Source organism: Lates calcarifer, linkage group LG21 (genome assembly GCF_001640805.2).
Source record: "Lates calcarifer isolate ASB-BC8 linkage group LG21, TLL_Latcal_v3, whole genome shotgun sequence".
In the NCBI taxonomy this organism is placed as follows: Eukaryota; Metazoa; Chordata; class Actinopteri; family Centropomidae; genus Lates; species Lates calcarifer.
In genome coordinates, this window is record NC_066853.1 from 7,337,601 (window position 1) to 7,358,934 (window position 21,334).

The following is a 21,334-nucleotide window of genomic DNA, read 5'->3' on the forward strand; positions in this document are numbered from 1 at the left end:
ATAAAATCTATCACAAACATCTTGGAACATAATTCATAGAAGATACTCAAATTTGGCTCTGACCCAAAAAGAAGCGGTATAGTCTGCATAACGGGATTTAAGCGAAGGCGGAAGTAGGTGGAAGTACATCTCTTGCCTCGTAAGTAAACGTGATCCAACGCCTCAAACTCCTTGTTCGAGGAGACGCGAGGCCGCCGTGACAACAGAGCGACCAACCCATTCCCTCTCTGTCTCCAGCACGGGTCGGCAACCGTTAAAAAGCACAGCCCTTTGTTTTAGTTGTAGCTGGCCCTCTTGTCCTGTATTATTTAATCCTGCTGTATATCCCTCACCATGGCGGCGAGTGCGAAACGAAAACAGGAGGAGAAACACCTGAAGATGCTGAGAGAAATGACGAGTTTGCCTCTCAACAGAAAGTGCTTTGACTGCGACCAGCGCGGCCCAACCTATGCCAACATGACTGTGGGCTCCTTCGTGTGCACCTCCTGCTCTGGCATCCTGTAAGTATTAAGTTGCTGGGTGACCTTAGCTTAGACATGGCGCACACGATATAACGTTTTAGCACGCTTCAGCTACACAGGGCAACCTAAGCCAGTTAAGCAACGAGCGCTAGCTAACGTTAAATAGGTATCCAGTAGTGTCAGTCTGAGTGTAGCTGTTTTGACATTGTCTTGCTGTGCAGTGTTGGGCGGGGTACGTAGAGGTGCCAGTGCAGCACAGTAAGCTAACAGCCACCCGGGTAGCTAGCTAACTTTAGCTTTTAATGCTAGCCAGTGAACTTATCTGACACTTGCAAGCTAGGTCTGCGGATAAGCCAGTACCCTACTGCTACTACCAGTTGCTGGCAACATTTGGAAAAACCACACTAGAACTTAGCTAACTGGTTTGGTTGTAGTGTACCCACACAAAGACACACGACTTCATGTTTAAATTATCTGTCGACCTGTGCTTCGGTTTATATCCACGAATTTCTATGATGTAGTAATTTCTTATTGTACTCTGTGGAGCCATACTGAGAGTTAACAATTTGATTTCTGTATCAAAGTGTTTTCCTTGCTTGAGAAGACAAGATGGTACCTACAGTGTAAGTCGCATCATTTTGAGATGCGACGGATAATGCAATACCGGTATTCATGCCACCATCAGCTGTATTTAGTCCAGTCATCTATTTTTGTATCAGATTTAGAAGTATTACACCAGTCGGTCTCTGACAGATGTACACCGAGGAGAAAAAAATACCAGCATGACTTTGACTCTTTTGGTTTGCTGACTAAAACCATTTGTACTGTCTATGTTCTATGACTTTCACTCATGTCAATAGTTTACCCCCTACAGCAGCATGAAAACCCATCCACAGCAGCGATTTTTAAAATGTAGCTGGGTGTTTGACTTTAGATAGCGATTGCCTGACTTAAAGCTTTGCTCTGCAATTGTGTAACCAAGCATCTGTGGCTTGGGATTTGGGATTAGCGAAGCATTCCGTTTCTTCTTATTCAGCTAAAATATCCCACCTCAAATCATTTGTCAAATATTGCATGTTAGAAAGGTTTTGTATTGTGGGTATATGTACTTCTGGCCAGATTTAAATAGAAAGTGTGTAATATACTAAGGTCAGGTCTAAATGTTTTTGATCTATTTCAGTATACAAGTAATGACAGACTGACAACGTTTGTCTCACATTATCCATATTGCATGACATTGTACTAATCTGCACATAACCACTCTCCTCTGAGGACTTTGTCAGACTACTGTGCTTCTAACTGCACCAGCATTCGGTTCACTGGTAACCAAATTGTGCCCACATACTTTACATCAATAAAAGTCACAGCTCAGTTTCCCCCTCTCCACCAGTCTTGAAAAAACAACCTTTGATGTATATGCATATGCATATGTATCTGTGTTACAGACATTGCAGTGTAGGTATGGTGTTGTCTTAACATTTTTTTACATTGGGAATTCTGGTCCCATCTTTGCTCACAGATAACTTACCCTGGTTTTTATAAACATGCAATTATGTCTAGTTATAACCAGACTTTGTAACTGAACATTTAAGAGGAGTAAATTGGCTGTAGGCTATTAGCAGATAACTCAATTAGCTGTTCATCTGCTCATTCACACAGTCAGCAGCCTGCACTGGTCCTTCTTGATGCTTTATGGAAATCACCCTGTCATTTTCCATTTGAGCAATGGTTATTATAATAATTTTGCAGGGGAAAAGGAAAGTATTTGTTGCTCACTCAGTAATTCTCCACTAATGACCTTTTAGTTTTATTGCTCAACAGAGGAACAGACAACTGCTTTGACAGGTTTTAAAACAGTCTGTCCCTCAGACTTTGCCTAAGATACAGCCCTTGTTTGACTAGGTTTGTGACCTTAATCTGTGCAAACTGTTTTAGCAGTCTCCACTTTGAAGGTTATTTACTGTAGCGCTGAATAGAATGAGATTAATTGCATGCTTGCTGATGGGCAGAGCTTGCCCTCCATTTCACTTCACCAGTGGGTCTGTGGGGATTCTACTGTGAATTTCCCATCTGCTCACCCTGTGGTGTTAAAGTCTGTAATGTGTCTTAATTGAGTTCTTTTATAGCCTCCCATTTTGTCGTCTACTGTTGTTCTCGCTCACTTTTTATTTGCGCAAAACATATTGGGGAGGTGGCATTAGAGAAACATCTTCCCAGCAGAGATGTGGGTTTGAAAGGATTGATGTCTGTCAGATGTATGCAGGAAGCCCGGTGTGATTGTAAGCTCAGGAAGTGGTACGGCCTCACTGTGCTGCTACATCAGCAGCATGTGATTTTATATGTGTAACAGGAAGTGGCAGAGAGGTCACTGTCTGCCTCTCACTTTCTGTTCAGTTCTAGAGAGGCAAAGATGTTGGCATTATAAGAGAGCACATAAAGATTCACGCTCAGACTTAATATACTGTTGGGTATTTGGGTCTGTTTTATTAATAAAAGTGGTGTTTGCGTTTTGCTTTATTTTGTCCTCTTTAAGGAAAGCAAAGCAAAACCCCTAAACACAGACCTCCATTTCTTTATACATTTTCCTTTTATCACGAAAGATTGTGTTACTGCTTCAAACAGAGTCTTTTTAGTTTAAACACTTTGTGTGGCAGGTAGGGACATTGCCAAGGCAATCTTAGAAGTGGTTTTTGTTTTGTGGGGTCTGTAGTTTGCACAGTGACAGTGTTTACTTGTTTGGGGGTGATAGCAGGGGCATGACTACCTACCTCTTAACACACTTCTGCCCCCATAGTTGTGGTAGTTTAATGGGTGGAGTTGGAATCTGCTATGTAAACACATTCCTTATGAAGGTGGAGGCCTTCCCAGGAGGTACACCACTCACAATGTCTCTTTCTGGAGAATTGCTCATGGCAGGAAGTAACCCCACTTGGCCTATCTGTTCCTGAGTCAGCTGGGCTGCAACAGTGACTAAAGCATGACAGGGGTGGGGAAGTGTCATTGACACCAACTGTTCACAGTAATATTAAACAATGTCAAGTTAGCCGGCATGACTTGAACTCTGAAACCGTGTATGTTTGGTATTCCCGTGTCCCTGACATTTGGTTTCTTAAAAAGGTGTGTCATCTGTTAACCACCATAAAGGAGACAAATTGCTGATGCTGTAACTAGATATAAATCCTGATTAGATGGTGAGCCATGAAAATTACAAATAAACATTATCTTTGATCAAAGGTATCTAACACAATTGCTGAGGAAGACATGCTTTTTGTAGGGACAGAGCAGTAAAGTGGAGGCTGGTGCATTGCCTCTCCTCTCTTTTGAGACTTAATGTTGCCAGTTTCTCTCACCCTGGAGCTGTTACAGTATGCAAATGAACTGAGTTTTCCCCGGCTTAGCTGGTCTGATGTAGAATAGCGACTAGGTCATAATTATTTTACTGTGAAATATGTGATACTGTTCTCTGAAACACTAAGCTATTCAGTAGACATGATCTAAAAGTTGGACTTGGCAACTAATTGTTAAAAATTGTTAATTCATGTGTTATAGACATTGTTCATGTGTACAATAGTGTGAAATAAGAGGTAATTGTATTAGTTACTGCAGTCTTTTAATACTAATAAATATCGTACTGTCAGTGAACACTGTTACTATTGTATGGTTACTTTGTCCTGCAGAAATGGGGGGTATGGGTCTGTAGGACCATAACATTGTGTTGCTGGGCTAGGTACCAGACTGGAATCCAGAGCACAGGAATTGCCTGACAGTTATATTGTACATCACAGTCTGTGGATGTAAAAAGAGCCTGATTATAAGATGTTCCCTCTTTTGCAAGCACGCGGAGAAGAATTTTCAAACTTGAGAGAGACTTTGAATTAAGCAAGAAAGGTAGAGAACATGCATTAAATGCAAAATACAGTAAACTAATAAAAACAAAATAACCAGTATCAGAATTCCTTAATTGGACAACTGGGTAGAGATGCTGCCATCATATTTAGGCCTAAAGGCCAATGGAACTTTCTCCCTGTGTCTGACCTAGTTTCATTTTCATGAGACTAGGATCTGATCACTCATCTACCTTAAGGCACTGAAAAACACATTAAAGCTCAAATACACAGAGTTTCACTCACATATTCTATCTTCTGTTTCTCTGCAGATATATTTCCTTGACATGAGCTTATTGCCTTTTAATATATTAGATTAATAACACTTATTTTGTGGAAGGTGCAACCAGTAATTGTGTTTTTTATTATTTCAAATTTGACAAGTAATTTAAACTATAAATTGATTCATTATAAATTTTCTGTCTTTTTATTTGGGCTATTAATCAGCTTTTAATTTCCACAATTTCCTGCAATTGTTAAAATATAGCAGTTGTATTTAGACATTTTCTGTTGGATTTGTTGCATTTTTTGGCCTTATCTGTCTTCTCAAAGTGATACCAGCATGACATACCTGTAGGCACCAGATGATAAAGATGTTACCCTAGAAATAGCTCCAGTAGTTCCCAAGGAGCTCCTCCATTTTTAGGTGAGGATATATGGACAGCTTTTTCAACAGACATATGGCCTTTGAATGTGTATTGACATAGCTACCTAAGTTTACATACAACATATACATGTTGTTTGTTACTCTTGGATGTGTAAAGAATGGGTGGAGATGAGAACAAGTTTTGTAAGGGGTAACAGTAGTGAATAATTTAGCACTCTTGTCTAATGTTTCACTGCCTGTAGGATCTGACTTCTCAATGTGTATAACATTGTGTTTGTAATTGTGACACTGCGGATCTCATTTCCTAGAGAGTTGTCATGACTACCTGACAAAAATGAGAAACTAAAAGTTTCATCATTATCACTTAGATATACAGTAAACATTCATGTAGTATTAACACATATTTGGTTGATGGTAAAAAGATTTAGTACTGTGTATCAGTCAATCCACTCCAGACACTGATGCAGGAATCCAGCATTTGTGTTGCTGGCGTGCTGCTTTTGCTGTATTGTCAGTGTAGACAAGGAGTACGAAGATGCTAAGAGTCGCAGTTTCAACACAGTTTAAAAGCTATCTTAATGACAGTTGACTAATGGCTCTTATTTTATTCTACCCAGCACTTTAGCTGCTGCCAAAAAGCATTTAAAGTTAGTGCTTAAGTTGTCGTTTTTTTGTGGGTGTAATAGTCTGAGGGATGAATTTATGACTTTATTAATGTTTAATAACACTTTCTACCAGCAAAACAATTTAAATATGGTAAACGCTCATATACAGTTTTAGACTGTACAGCTGTCTTTTCCTCATTTTGATGGCTGTGGCATTCAGTAATTACACTGGTTGCAGTTAAAACATCCTGCTTGCATGCTAAATGCTGATTGGTCACCTTCACAGACAAAACAGGTGGCAACCTTGAAGCCAGGACTACATTAGTTTTCACTTACTGGTGGGTCCAGGAAAAAATGCTCAGGCAAGCAGGTTTGGGGCTTAATATAAAAGCCTAATGACAGCTCTTTTCAACTATAACGGTTACTCTGCATTTTTAATTTGGGCCATTGTGGCATGAGCTGTGACCTGCTCAGGAAAATGAGTAAGGCTTGTGTGGGCTAATGGGTGTTACTCCATAATGGAAGTTTCTATGTTAAGGGAGATCACTCATTCTTTTACTTGGCTGACAACCTCAGTTCAGTCAATAGCAGTTTGGAGAATTTCACCCACCTCCTTTGTTCTACTCTGTTCTTGTTCTTTTTTACCAGTATTTCACTCTGTCATTATTTGTCTATGTCATTTTCCTCTGTAATGCTGTCTTCCTGTCCTCAGTCACACACACCAGCCAGTCAGTTTGTTGCTAATTAAAAGGCCTTGTCCTGAGAGGTGGGATCTGGAGTATGTCCAGATGAGGTTTTTGTGTACAGCGTCTTCAAATTAAATTGACCCCTGTTTCTGTTTCTTCACCTACAGACGAGGACTGAATCCACCCCACAGAGTCAAGTCCATCTCTATGACAACTTTCACGCAACAGGAAATCGAGTTCCTACAGAAACACGGCAATGAGGTAAGCATGGCGACTATCTACTTTGTCACGGTTGTTAATTAAGGTTGGGGTCAATTTTCCCTCTGCTTTGGCAGGTTTACTTTACAGACTGTCCGTATAGGTCAATCCTACATTGTACCGTCATTGTTTTATCCTATATTTGCTTTCAGTCGGTCACATATTTAATTTAGGAAAGGAAAGTTACCCTGGTCAGGAAGTCACTGTAAAGTTGTTCTTTTTCTAAACAAAATATAGCCATGTAAAGAAAAAAACAGGACCAGAATAAGTGCCATTTGAGTATACTTAGTAATGAGAAAAAAAATCCTTTTAGTACTGTTTAGTACTGTTAGTACTCAGTCTCCTACAGCAGAATGTAGACTACACTTTGTAACTGCAGTAATAGAACAGAAATTCACATGTAAATGCATTTATTTCAAACCTGTATCAATTAATTAATTAATTAATACACTGCACATTTAATCTAATGACTTTATAATGTGAGCAGGTTGCTTTTTATGTTTACTGTTGGATGTGGAAGTGTGTAATTGTTTGTTAACACATTAGCCACTACAGACAGACTATAATATGTCATTGTGTCAGTCTGTCAAAATTTAGCTCTGCCATTAAAATGTGCAGTACATTCAGTGGCCCAGTTATACTTTTATGCAAACATTTCATAGGTGTGAACAGTGCAACGTCTGTTTGTCGTATGCATCCTGTAGCTCTCACATATCCATCATAATCAAATAGAGTAGCACCATGTATAAATACATCACAGAAGACTCAAAGTGCATCATCATTCAAGAGCCATTTCTGGTAAACGGAGTATGAAATAGAGCAATGCCACCTGGGAAGCACGGCCTATTAAAAGCTGTAGCAAAGTGGCAGGGCAGGCAGACATGCAGGAGACTCAAGGTTGGAGCTGATGCATATATCCTTCAAGGCTGCTATATAAATACTGCTGTTTGCAAGTTGCTTTTTGTCTTTCCACAGAGAGCCATTGACACAGAACAAACTCATACAACAGGGTGCAGTCTATATATTCAGCAACTGCAGTTTCAGAATCTAACTGATGTGGAAGAAAATGTGAGCTTGAATGCGCTGTGAGTGTGTGTGCATGTGTACCAATGCTAGCTAAAGAAATACCACCAGCGCAGGTCTATGTAATGCAAAATAGCCATGCTAACTCTTGTAATACCATCACTCGTCTACAATGCAGCACCCTGTACTGAGTGCACACATGCATGAAGCCCATAAATCTCTCCTTACAGGATTAGGCAAATACTTTTGCTATCCAAAACCCAAGGCCAAGGTGAGACTTATACTGATTTTACAAGGAGCAGCTATGTCCTTTATTTCCAAACGTGCTCGACTTAAACATGGCAAAGTGTTCTATTCTTGACTCAGACCATTTATACAAGGCTAATCTGTGCACTGCACCACGTAAATGGAGAGCTCTCTCCTTTGAATTGTTATTTTAATTTTTCATGTATTTTAAAAATATAACCGTGTCATAAATCTTCTTACCAACTTACCAACAGGTTTATCTTTTCATTTCCTTTTGCCACTATTTCACTTTGGCTTAACACTTCAGTGGCTAATTATGGAAGTTGACAAGCGCTGCATTTGTTAGGAGGTGTGTGTGCGCACTACAAAAATGTTATAAATCACATGTTCTGTTACTCTGTGTGATCCAGGCATGTAAACAGATCTGGCTTGGCCTTTATGATGACAGAACCTCCTCAGTGCCAGACTTCAGAGAGCCACAGAAAGTCAAGGAGTTTCTTCAAGACAAATACGAGAAGAAGCGATGGTAAGTCCCTTTTTGCGAGCTGGCTGTGCAGACATGAACAATCCCCTCACAGTGTGCACTGTGTATACATGTAGCTTTTCTTTGTTTTTTTTCTCTTGTGTCTGGCTTGGAATGTGTTATTGGCAGCTCATAGCAGTTAGCCTTAAGCAAGCCACCAGATACCCTTCTTTAAATGCACAGAATGTAGGTCATTACAGTCAAGCTGCTTCATGTGCAAGATTTAATTGTTCCATGGAGTTATAGGGTTAATTGTTTTCAAATATGTATGAGGTTTAGCATAGTTGTTAGTGGTGCATTGTGACTCTCAAGTGTCACATGTAATAAGAGCAGTTATTTTAATCAAATAAAACTAATGACAAACCTAACCAACAAGTGCTGGTCAAATTAAGGATTGGTCATTAAAAGTAAATATTGATTTAGTGAGACTGTTGGTTTTTGCAGTTAAACTATTTCCACAAAAGACTGAGGTGTATCATTAACACAAATGTAGTTCTTTTCCTGGATATTCATGTAATTATTTAGACTATTTATCTTACCATTTGATAGTCAACCATTTGATAAATACACCTAGTTTAGTTCAGGCAGTAGTGCTTTATAAACTCTTGAGTGTTTAGTCTCTGCAGTCTGACCGAAATGAGAGGGATGGGTGGTGCATGTCTCAGCCTGCCCCCATTTGCTGCAGACAGGCATTCGAACTCACAAAGGCCAGTTTTCTGTAACACACAAATACTGTACACATGATATAACTGTGATAACTGTTAATTTAAATGTATTGTAGCCTGACTTCTAGGTGTGATTCACTCAAATACACATTTCCTGATTTTGCATATGGCTTGTTCTGCCTAAAGGCTCTCATATCATTATTTTGAAAACCCTAGATTATATCAGTGTATTTGAAATACTATCCCATTAGCTAGTTAGCTAATAGCAATTAAATTGTGACATGCTTATCAAGGTATATTTTCTTTCTTTTTTGGTGATGTATTTCTCACAGCTGCTTGACATGTAGTTAAATATCCCACATATGATGTGAATTGTTTCCTAGGTATGTACCTCCTGAGCAGGCCAAGGTAGTGGCATCAGTCCATGCTTCTATCTCTGGCTCCTCAAACAGCAGCACCAGCAGCACCCCAGAGGTTAGACCACTCAAATCCCTGCTGGGGGAGTCTGCCCCCTCCCTACACCTCAACAAGAACACCCCACCAAATCAGGTGAGATTTATGTGGTACATACACTTGTACACATGCTGAATTTGAATTTGAATTATTGCCACATACATTGTGGCTCACCCATCAAGTGCCAAGTTTAACAAGTAACTTGGTGGAGAAAAGCTTAAACCACCCAAACATTAGAATGTGGTTCTTCAACAACATCTTGTAATAGTCATAGAAGAAAGCTACAGCGTCAAGTGATACAGGTTGCATGATAAATTAAAAACATTATGGATTTCAGCAATAAATTTTCTCATAGTTTATGCATTGCATGTATTCTGTAATGCTTATCGGTTACATCCATAGTAAGGATTTTATCAGTTGTCATATCTATAATCTTCTTATTTTGCATACTGTGCATATCTGGGTCTTAATTAAACAGTGGGAATCCTAACCAATTGGATGAGGATACATTTTTATCAGTTGTTATTTGTTATTATACATGTACTGTTTAAAAACACATTGTACACATGGAGACTGCCAGTGACACTACCTGTTAGTCTCCTTTTTAGAGGGCCACTCTTGTTTTCTTTAGTCTTTAAGTAAAGATTGTTCATAAAGATAGCTGCACATACCATACCTGCAGTTTTCAAACCAATCTCCTGTCTCCATCAGTCTCCAGTGGTGAGCCGTGGACAAACTCATCAGCAGCAGTTCCACGACAAGAAGTTTGACCTCCTCAGTGATTTGGGTGGAGACATCTTTGCTGCCCCACCTAACATGAACGCAGGCACCAGCTCCAGTTTTGCTAACTTTGCACATTTCAACAGCCACACAAGTAAGGAACAGACTAACTGCTTGAATGTCTAAGAAAAAACCGAGAGTCATTATATGTGCATTTGTGTGATATTACAACATTATAAAAACATAGGAAAGTGATCTACTTAGCACAAAGCAGTAGGGGAATGCAGGAAAATGAGCAATAACAGGTGTTTATCTGTGAAAACACCTTAATTGTCTAGAGGAAAAATGTGATCAGCTTAATCTGAAACATCAATAACATCAACATATTACCTTTACTTATATGCATGCATGCCATGTTTACTTCTTTTTGTAGAGAACAGTATGATGTGAATACTAGACCTCAGGTAATGCTGTAGCGGCCATTTAAAATGTTTAAGGTGCTTAAAGAGACAGTCGCATGCTGAATGACGTTGCATATAGAGTGTGGCACAATCTGTTAAATGTCAGCAGCCACATACCCCCATGACTGCAAAACATGGCCATTGATTATGTAAGGGATAATACCCTCCAGGTTTGTACTCTCCATGATTGTAGAGGATGACACAGGAGCAAAGAAACCATGTTATGCCATTGCCAGTTGCCAATAAATGCAATATATAATCAAACTAATCTAGTTAAATGGGAAGGGGTACACAAGGATGGGCGATGAGTTTTATATATCCTGAAAAGTTTAAAAACAGGGAAAGAGAAATTTCACTAATTGCTGTCAGTCTCAAGAACAGAGGGCAGTGAAGCGTTCTGCTTCATGACATTATTAAAACTGTCTGTCCAGCACAGAGAACATTACAGCGCTCCTTCTCTCCATAGTACACACTGCCTCTGTCTCGTCCCTCACTCTGTCACAAATGCACACACACATTGCATCCTCGCTGTCTCTACCTGTGACTTCTCCACACCTCTTTATTTTCTGTGCAGTTTTGGTCACATTTGCTCTCCGGGTGCTGCTGTCCCTCAGACTCAGGCTACTAGTTTCACTGTGGCTAACGCTATTTAGGTCCCCAATTTAAGTCCTCTTTCCTCTTCCTACTAGACTTCCAGATTCACACAAATATAATACATGTTTATATGTACATTTGCATGGTTCACACTGATAAGCTGTTTATCCTTCTTTTTCACTTCTTTTTGGTGATTACCCAAATTACCCCTGCCTCTTTAGCTGAGGCTCAGCTGCTGCTATCTTAACCTGCAGTTCATTATTTAGAATGGCAAACAAACTATGTCATAGGTGTCCAGTTAACCATCCATTTACTAGAAGTTAATCCTCACTTTCCAACCAATCAGAATCCAGAATTTTTAGTGGCTGTGGTATGAAGAATAGTATCAGAGGTGCTATTGACAGACACATCTCCATGGTTACTAATGTCTGTAACGTAGGACTATTAGTGTTTGCTTCCCATGGAGGATAATGTCCTCTCATTTCCCCCTCAAAGAGCCTTCAAGACTCACCCTTAATTCAGTGACTAAAGTGGCATCCCCACGTCTCCACACAGCAAACATGAGTACAGATGTGCACCTCTAAGATGAATGATTAGTGTAGTCCTAAGCATACACATTCAGTCTTATATGTGCTGAACAACTAGTCCAGACAGTATCTCATGGGGGAGGGTGAATGCCAGTCTACCCTGCCTGCCTTTAAAGCTGTTTTGCATGTTGTTGTTACAATACACCACTCTATGATTATCTCTCATATTTAGCACATAATCCATTGTATTTGTTATGCACTCTGTCATCCATGCCTTTGGCTGTCATATGTATAAATCCATTCTATTATTATCTCATCCATTGTTATCCTCTCATTGTGTCTTTTTGTTCATCTGTCTGAACCTCATCCTGACACCATCTCCAGCAGCACAGAATGCCAACGCAAATGCAGACTTTGCAAATTTTGATGCATTCGGGAGCACTTCTGGGTCCACAGGTGGTTTCCCCTCCGCACCCCAAGCCCCATTCCACCCCTCAAATACAGGTACAAACTGGACTGGACAAACAACACACATCTTGATCACTCTCACATAAAGTCATTAGCTTGTGTAATTTTGTATACACAGGCACAGATAAATACATATAGGACATGTTTACAGCCAAGTCATCATTTTTTCATTTTGTTTGTTTAACTGTTGTAAGGCATATCCTCTGCTTCCCAAAACTTTCCATATGTGCAATGCCCCTCTGGTGTCAGATTTGAAAGACCTCTGTGCACCAGTTTTATAGAATCTGCAAGTTTGGCTCAAAAACATAAAACAAAATAATACCTCAAAACCTTAGGCATAGACCATTAGTAATGTGCTGCAGAGAATATGCATGTCATGTAAAGACACTAGAGGCATTGACTCTAAGTGCCACTTGTAGCATATCTCTATTTTGACCTACTTTGAAAAATCAACAACAAACCCTTCTTAAAAAAGAATGGGATGGTTGCACACAGAGCAGCGTACACTCAGTGCACTTAAGGTTGAAAATTGATTTTACTGCAGGGCGATAGGACTACTATGTCTTGAATATGCGATATACTAAATTCATGTTACTTTCTATGAGATAAAAATGACCAAGTTGGTAAAGATCACTGAGCAGTCTTTAGGTTGACAGTTACATTGATATAGGAAATGCAGTACGGAACGTCTGTTACTGATGTAGTACTGTAACCACACTGCAGATACCCCCATAGGAATATTTTAGGAATATATTAGAGGTTTAACATGAATGTAAATACATACAGGCTGTGTGATTTAATTGAATCTGTGCATTTTAATTTGATATATTGTGGTCTAAAAATATTTAATGGAGGCATAATGTTGTCCTCATCTCACCTGCCATTTTGGTCTATATTTCTCTCTGAGCTCCTCAGTTATACTGCACATATCATTTAAAACCTGTAAGACTATTTACTCAGCAGTAACTGTCTGTTTTCTGTTTGTTTTTCTTTACCTGAGTTCATTGCCTTCTCTCTCACATACTGAGACTTTAGCACACCTAAGCCTCCTCCCTCTAGTTTCAGGAAAATGTTGTGTACTAGAGTGCCCTCTTGTGGATATTGTTTACTATCTTCATGTGGAGCTGTACAGTGATCTCTTTAGCATGCCTATTGCCTGACAGATAAAGCTCCCCTCTCTCTCTCTTGTGGCTTTGTAAGATAATCCCTTTCTCACATACACTGACTGACTGTGTTATCTGGCCTCAGCTGTCCATTCTGTCCTGTGTGTTTTTCATCCTTTGTTTCAGCAGCAGTTGATTTGCTTTGATTTCATGCTTTTTAATTTTTTGGTTTTTACCTCTGGTTTGGTTGATGTCTTTTCTTTGTTTCTCCACCTTATATTGCTCACTGCCCCATTTCTCCATCCCTCCCTCTTTGATTTTTGGCTGCCAGCGTTCACTGTGCTCTCATCCAGCCGCAGTATGGGTGAGTTTGCCACTGCTCTGCCTCTCCAGGGTGCACACAGTAAGTCTCTCTCTGGGCTTGCCCTCTTAACAGCTTTCACCTTTTTCCACCGCCTCTAATGTGTAGTCACTTTGATCCTCCTCTCTCTGGATGTAATGTGTGTCTCAGCACGTAGCTCTTTTTGTATCTGAAATTCGGAATCACAGTTGGCAATCTCACTAGCTGAAAACGATTTAATAAGCTTTGATGGTTGCTGCCATTATTGAGCAACTGGTATGACAAAATGTAAAATTAAAAAGTAATTTAAAAAAAAGAATCAAAAAGAAATGTCTTTATAAAAAAGGGTAGACTCAGATGATTGCTGTGCTTTCTGTAATCATATATATATGTTATGTAAAAGTATAGTTACTGTTAAAAAAAAAAAAAAAGACAGACATATTTGTGGTTTCAAGCCTGCAGCTTCATCAGGAAGAGGTAGAGGTGAGAAGGTGAGAGGTTAGATAACAACAGTTAAACAATAGGTATCAGGTGTGCCTGTTATTCAAGGCTCCAAGTTTCATGTAAACCCTTTCAGTTCCTCTGGAACTTGTCAGAGAAGGTTCTGCTAATGGTAAATGCTTCTTTAAATGCCTCTTAAATAAATAACCATTCTCCCACTATTTTTTGGGCATCCTTGTTCTCAGTTTTGTTTTTTTTTTGTTTTTTCTTCTCTGGAAAGTGTTTTGACAGTTGCATGCCCCTGTGTTCTTGACAGATTTTTGAAGGTTTGTTTTTCCCTGAGCTGAAGGTAGTTACACAGCCAGTGTTCCATGGAGGGGTTAAGATAAAACCAATGGTTTCAATGTCATTACTAAAAGCTGCCTTCTCTCCCCTCTATGAATACAATGTGCTGTGTTATCTCTGGTTTATCTTAGTATCCAAAATCAGTTGTTATGCTGTGTTAAGTATTGTGATGTGTCAATCCTTTTTATTGCACTACAGTCAAATCAGTTCTTCCTAATAGAGCTCATAAAGCATGGTTTGAAAATTGATCACAATATTTACTGTGAAACAAAAGTTGAAGTTTCATCTACAAAATGTTAAATAGAGGAAGTGCCTGAATCAACATGGCCAGCAAGCTTAAATATACTATGTGAAATAAATGGCACATACAGATATCTACAGTGATAGAGATTCATACAGTTCTTGAATAGGCTCTGTTTCTTGCAGACAAACGATATACAGGTCTCTGTTTTTGGTTTGGGTTTTTCCCTCCAAAAATGCAGTGACTAATAGTAATAGTTGTTTGTTTCCCCAGTAACAATCTTGGGTCTGGTTGAAAGTATACTCACTATAGAGCTCAGTTATGCCTCTAGGGTGGTTTTGGCAGACTAAAGATCTTTTCCATTGAACTATCAAGTTGTTTTCTATGTCACATTTAATACATTTTGGTTGGTTTTGTCTGTAATTGCCTTGATCCACAGTATGGTGCTGAACTCAAATCTAACAGAGGCACTCAAGAAAGGTTCTGTAAATTACATGCCTCTAACACAAATGAATTTAAATTTTATGCGTTCCTCAGGTTTATTAGCAGATGGAGAGCCAGCATAGTGCAACGTTGCAGAGGACTTGTTTTAGAGGTGTTTCTATCTATCCTATAGATGAACGTAATCCAGCCCCAGCCTGACTCCACCCCAACTTTTCCCCTCCATGCAGCTTCTTCTCTCCCTCTCCACAATGTTAATGCTTTCACTCAAATCCAACAATCAAGGTCCCCCTTATGACTTTTTAATCTCTCTCTTTTATACAGGTAGCGCCTCAGGGGGACTAGCAAATGCGAGTTTTGCAAATTTTGACAACTTCCCCAAATCGTGTAGTGCTGACTTTGGATCCTTCAGTTCTTCCTCCCAGAGTAACTCCACAGCAGCTGGCAGAGATGCTGTACAGAGTACTAGCGTCCCTGCTGATAGATACGCAGCCCTGGCTGACCTGGATAACATATTTAGCTCTGCCAAAACAGAGCAAGGTAAACTTCTCCTGCCTAGCCTGTTTCATAGATCTCAATTGAAGGGATAGAGATTGATTAAAAGAAGAAGTTGACATATCTAAAAACATAATGTAATCTGGCGCATAGACTTAAGTCCCTATGATTCCTCTTCCCAGTGCAGGGACAGGGATAGTCTCCCTCAAAACAGGGCTGATTTACATTTTCTAGCAAACATCTGATTCTGTATCACTTAATTAATTCTTTATCACTTTGGCTAAGCCAAGGCTTAGTTGTATTTTGAGATGGCCCTACATTACATTACATTTTCAAAATTGGTCCCCTGGCCTCAGTGTTACAGAACCAGTCTGTATAAAAACAACAGGCCACTGCACATGGTGGAAATACCTCCCTGCTTTAAAGAATGTCTCATATAGTGGTTCCCCTGGAGAGTTCTAATGTCACATGGTCAGAATTCTGGCACTCGAACATCTGTGAATTGTACTGGGCTGGTACTAGTTTATTTTGTTCATATTACAAACTGTATTTCTGTGCTAGAAAATGCAAATTTCCTAATGATTGAACATTTATTCCCCATTATTTTTAATAGGTTGAATATGGCAGCTATCTCCGGACTTTTTGTTTGTGTCTTTAAAATCTGAATTTTCCTCTTGTATTAGTTTAGCTGACTTTGACTGAACCCAGCTCTGCTGTTATTTGCTTCTGTTGCAGGAGGTGGTATTCCTGGCTCAGCCGTAGCAGCAGCAGCAGCAGCGGCAGCAGGAGTGGGTGGTTTGCCTCAGAAGCAGCTAGTGGTGCCAGCAGGCGGTGACCGCTATGCTGCTCTAGCTGAGCTTGATACTGTCTTCAGTTCCTCAGCCCCTGCCACCAGTGTTTACAACACCACCAGCACCTCACAAGGGTGAGACACCATGCAAAACTCACTATACACACCACAGTAAGCCCTCTGCTGTTGTGAAGCCCAAAAGTCTTATAATTCAAGTTTTAGGTCTCTAAAAGGTCTTTACTCTGTTAATTTCTCTTTGTGAAATATAGATATCTCATTGGCTACTATAATTGTGAGTCACAATTTTCCTGTTTTTTAGCTTAGTGAAAATATTTAAGCCAAATTATTCACATGTTTGTTGAAACTTGGGGGTATAATATGAACCATATGTGAACCAGTGTTACAGAAATACAGTTAGAACACAGACACAGCCAATTTCACCAACAAAGTTAACTTTTATCCAGGTGCAGCTTGACTCACAGACATACAATAACCTCACTCTATCCATTATACAACATTATAAAGTGGCCTCTGGTCTTCTCTTTTTGTTGGCTTCCCTGATGAGTCCATGTGTTGATTTTTCACTGCAGTGGTGTGTTTGGCTCAGAGACTGGGGGGTCAGCAGCACAAGCACAGCAGGCCTTGCCCGGCATGGCTCAAGGTTTTGGAGGTGAGTAAACCTACAGGCTGTTCTCCGGTCATTTGTGCTTATTGTGCTCCCATATTTAAATTAGAAATGACATGGAAACTTTAATGTTGGGAACACAGGACAAGCCCAGGATAAGGTACAGTGTGCTATAGGTAATTCTGGCTAGAGTTGGCTGCTTGGATTTTACAGTTTACAAGTTTTGTACCTTACAGGACCTTACAGGAGCTCCATGCTGTAAGAAATAATTACATTATGTCAGACATGAGTAACCTTTACTTTTTCATAGGGATTATTGTTTTTCCTGCCTCAGATAATTTTGGCACTTGGGTCATTAAATTGTTTGAAAAAATCTGGACTGTATGTGCTATAAAATTACAGCAGTTTTTTTTAAAAACTAATTATTTTACTGCTTAGGACTCTATGCAAAGTTTTGTCAACAGAGATCTGAGGTGGGACCTCACCATGTTGAAATGGAGCATCCTCCATGAATCAGTGCTTTTGTTTTTAAGGTCGTGAAGTTCATTGTTCTGTTTCACACTCGTAACTTGATACCTCTCTCCTGCAGCTCAGTCAACTAATCCGTTTGTAGCTGCTGGAGTTGCCCCAGCAGCAGCTCCCACCAATCCATTCCAGAGCAATGGCAGAGCAGCAAATGTCGCAGCAGCAGCAGGTGTGTTTATGTGTATGTTTGTGTGTGTCTGTGAATGTGTAGCACAGATGGTGAAACACCCAATCAACTTAAATAGTACAAGTTTAAAATCAATATTTAAAAAAAAAGATACAGGTGTATTATATTATCATACAAATAGTGTATTATTTGTTATATTTTCTTGCACACCCAAAGTGGCAACCTATGTCCAGGCTGCCATGGCAGTGAATATGTCTGAGACCACAGTGCCAAACACAAGAAGAGAAAATTATAATAAGTAAAATTTATTAGTACCATCTTGTTCTCTGTGGAGCTGGGTAGCAGGACTAGAGTTGCCACATATTGGTGTGCACAGGAGGGATGAAAGAGGTAGAAAATTGTAGAAATTGAGATTCAGTTGTCTGTCTGATTGCTCTTGCCATGCTGGACAGGCTTGATGAGGGTTCTTCACGGGCAGGGTTATCCTCCCGCCTTTGGTAGGTTCCCTTGTGTTCTCTGTTTCCCTTTTGCTCTCCTGCGCTTTGCTCTGGCAGTGCCTCCTTTTTTTCCTGTTGCAAATATATCAGGAAAATGTTGGGAGAGGTGAGCATAGTGCAGTGATTCAGAAAATATGAGTGTGACAGTATTTAATGCAGTCAACATTTCAGCATAAGGGAGAATGTTTCAGATTGGGTGTGAGTTTAAAATAAGTATGAGGACATCATCATAGCATCTGTAGGCCTAAGCTGCAGAGCAACACAGTTTTATTAAATCACTCTTTATTCGCTAGGTACAGTATCAACACAAACAATGTGTTAGTCCCCTTGTGGGATTTAAATATAAAGAGGAGTTAGAAAGAGCTGCACTTTAAGACAAGAGACGTACAGAAGGACATTAATTAATTATATTTGAGCGGTGTACCCTGTTATCGTTATAGAAAATAAATAGTAATGACAGGTTAAAGTATGTATCGCTCATTTACCCCACGTGTTCCTCAACATTTTCCTCATAACAGTTGACAAGAAAAATAAAGTTTGGTGTGCCGTTTTTGAAGACACTGAATTATTCAAACTAACGTTGCACTCTACTGTACATAAAAATCATGCAGTTATTCATTTGGCTGATTGCCATAAAATGCTTCATTCAATGAATGAACCTGGTAAGACATTGAAAATAATTTAAACTCAGTATAAAGAGCAGTTAACCTGATTGTCTAGCTCACACATTCAATTTTAGCTCCTGTCATTGACTTTGTTAAACCAGCATTGGATGTGGCATTTTGCACAGGATATTGGATTGTTCAATTGCCAGCTGGCTGTCTTACTTACCACAGTTTGACTCCACTTGTTGCACTGTGGGAATGTTGTGCTCCTGTGTGCTCATCAGAAGTCAGACACTGGTGCTACACTTAATACTTAATAAAAAGTGTTGTAGCCTCATGCCTGACTCTTGTTCAGACTATCCTTTTTTTCCCAAAACTTGTCTGGAGACAACCAGAATCAAAACTTGCATGTGTTAAAACTGTAGAAATACAAACACTGAGACTCTGAAGTAACTACACCATGGATTACAGAATCACGTGCAGTTATTCATCTGCTAAAGGAACAGTGACCAAACCCACTGCATGGTTGATACATTTCCAGTTTCTATTTTTCTGTTTTCTTGTTGATTGTCCTGTAACCTCTAGTTCCTCATCCTCACTCATTTAAATTTACTAAAACACTACAGTATATTGCTTTCTAACAAACTGCTAATATTATAGCGTCCTAGTACTTAAACCATTTTATATTATCTGCTGACGTGTGCAGGCTACTGTGTAATCTAACATTTCATAGCCAAGTGTGTGTGTGTCTCTGTGTGCTATAAAAATGTATGTTAAAATTCTGAAAATATAATGAATAGGTGAAAACTTTGAAGCCAGTTTTTCTGCCTATATTGTTGTTTACCTGTAGGTGTTGAGTGCTGTATAGGTTTCTTTAACCAGTTGCTGTCCTGCTATTTTGCAGCATCATTTGCCACAGGCTCTATGAGTATGCCAGCTGGATTTGGGAATGCTGCAGCCTACAACCTCCCCACCAGCTTTAGTGGAACCTTCCAGCAACCTTTTCCTGGCCAGGCTCCCTTCCCTCAGCCTCCTGCATATCCCCAGCAACCTAATGGTGTGTGTGCCTCTGTGTATATCATAGACTTGTAGGCATTAAGAACTGCTGAAATTCAACCTTACATGTGTAACTGATCACTTAAATGTCTTAAAAATGCTTGGATTTAGTCCATTCTCAATGACTATGTATATGTTTTTCAGGTGGAGGATTTCCAGCCTTTGGCCAGGCCAAGCCTGTTGTGACTCCTTTCGGACAGGCAATGGCTGGACCTATGGTCTCAAGCAACCCTTTCCTGGTTAGTAAGAGGGCTACGTGGCATGATTGACTACAGAAGAAATACGTTTTATAAATAGAAATGAAGGAGTTTCAGTTCCATGAGCCAAGATGAATTTTTGATAGAGATAAGGCAGTCACTTTACTCTTTCTTTCTGTTAAATAGACCATTGATTACATTGCCACTCTTGTGTCACTTCTTATTAAGAAAAGCCACCAGTGGTTGGGTTGAAGCTGGACATGATCATTTTATGTTAATGGTTAATGGATTTATTCTGACTCTCCTCAATACTAAGTAGTAAAAAGTTACTTCTCTGTTTGTTTGTGTATCTCTTTTTCCCTCCAGGGTGCAGGTCCATCTGCACAGTATCCAGCAGGAGGTTCTTCAACGAATCCCTTCTTATAGCGATCCATTCAATCAGCTGCACTACAGGGTCAACAACTGGCGCGCTTGCACCTATTGCACTGTTTTGTTTCACAAGTAGCTTTAAAAACACAATGTTTGTAAGGATTTGTATTTTCTATCGCAGTTTGTCACTAATGGAACAATATGACAGACAGTCATGCAGACACTGTCTATGGCTACAAAACAAAGTGATGGTGTGTGCAGAGGGAGAGGTTGATCCCCTCTCCTCTATTTAACCTGTGAACTGGCCTGGCCTCTACTGAGCCACAATGTATAATCAAACTGGCTGAAAACTAAGTTATTGCATACAGTATATTTCATTCATTATGCTGCATTTCTGTACATATTATTTTTTCTTTTAGGAAATTAGCTCTTTGTGCATATCAGTATTTGTATCTAACACACAAGATTTGTTAAGACAGAGCTGTTGCTTGGATAAGCTAATGGGTACTGCCAGTTACCGTATTTGTAAAGAACCAAACTGTTTATTTGTGCAGAATCCTTTTAAGGTAAACTGTTCTCACTAAAGAAAAAAATGCATATTCTGTTGTCTTGAGATGGAAAAAAAATAGTGAATGCTGCATCAGGGATGGGTAGGGGACTCATTTCTCTGCCATCCCCTGCCCTGCTGACAGAGGCTCCAGGTCACAATGCTCCTGAAATACAGTCAACCACATCCATATGTGGCAAACAAGAATGGCTGATGAACTGAAAACCACTTACATTGGGTATTAGAATTTTAAGTTAATATGTAAATATATACAGTATATATATTAAAATGAATTTTAAGTAAAAAGGAAATGACCAAACCATTCATTTATATGGATGTATGGAAATCTTGTATATTTGTTTTGTATAAAAAAAAAAAAGATTCATTCACATTGTTGCAGTCAGTAATT

The 21,334-nt window shown here is 39.5% G+C and overlaps 1 protein-coding gene across 9 annotated transcripts; it reads left to right on the plus strand.

Moving 5' to 3' along the window:
• Positions 1–133: 133 nt before the first annotated feature.
• On the plus strand, positions 134–21,316 carry agfg1a (ArfGAP with FG repeats 1a). 9 transcript variants are annotated; one of them, XM_051078919.1, is made up of 15 exons: positions 134–500; positions 6,411–6,504; positions 8,181–8,296; positions 9,342–9,507; positions 10,123–10,285; positions 12,101–12,217; positions 13,616–13,687; positions 15,417–15,632; positions 16,323–16,512; positions 16,968–17,047; positions 17,592–17,696; positions 18,107–18,151; positions 19,661–19,813; positions 19,957–20,051; positions 20,376–21,316. In XM_051078919.1, exons 1-15 carry the CDS (start codon positions 334–336, stop codon positions 20,433–20,435), a joined length of 1,839 nt encoding a protein of 612 aa, XP_050934876.1. In that variant the 5' UTR covers positions 134–333; the 3' UTR covers positions 20,436–21,316. The 9 variants fall into 9 exon arrangements, with proteins under 9 accessions (XP_050934876.1, XP_050934875.1, XP_050934878.1 ...); XM_051078918.1 differs by having other exon boundaries at positions 135–500; positions 12,098–12,217; XM_051078921.1 differs by lacking the exon at positions 13,616–13,687 and having other exon boundaries at positions 135–500.
• Positions 21,317–21,334: the final 18 nt, after the last annotated feature.

Excerpts from the sequence above, each read along its gene's own strand:
- agfg1a (XM_051078918.1), top strand. The coding sequence starts at position 334 with ATGGCGGCGAGTGCGAAACGAAAACAGGAGGAGAAACACCTGAAGATG. Across the intron at positions 6,505-8,180 it reads TACAGAAACACGGCAATGAG|GCATGTAAACAGATCTGGCT; the intron begins GTAAGCATGGCG and ends TGTGTGATCCAG. Across the intron at positions 8,297-9,341 it reads AAATACGAGAAGAAGCGATG|GTATGTACCTCCTGAGCAGG; the intron begins GTAAGTCCCTTT and ends ATTGTTTCCTAG.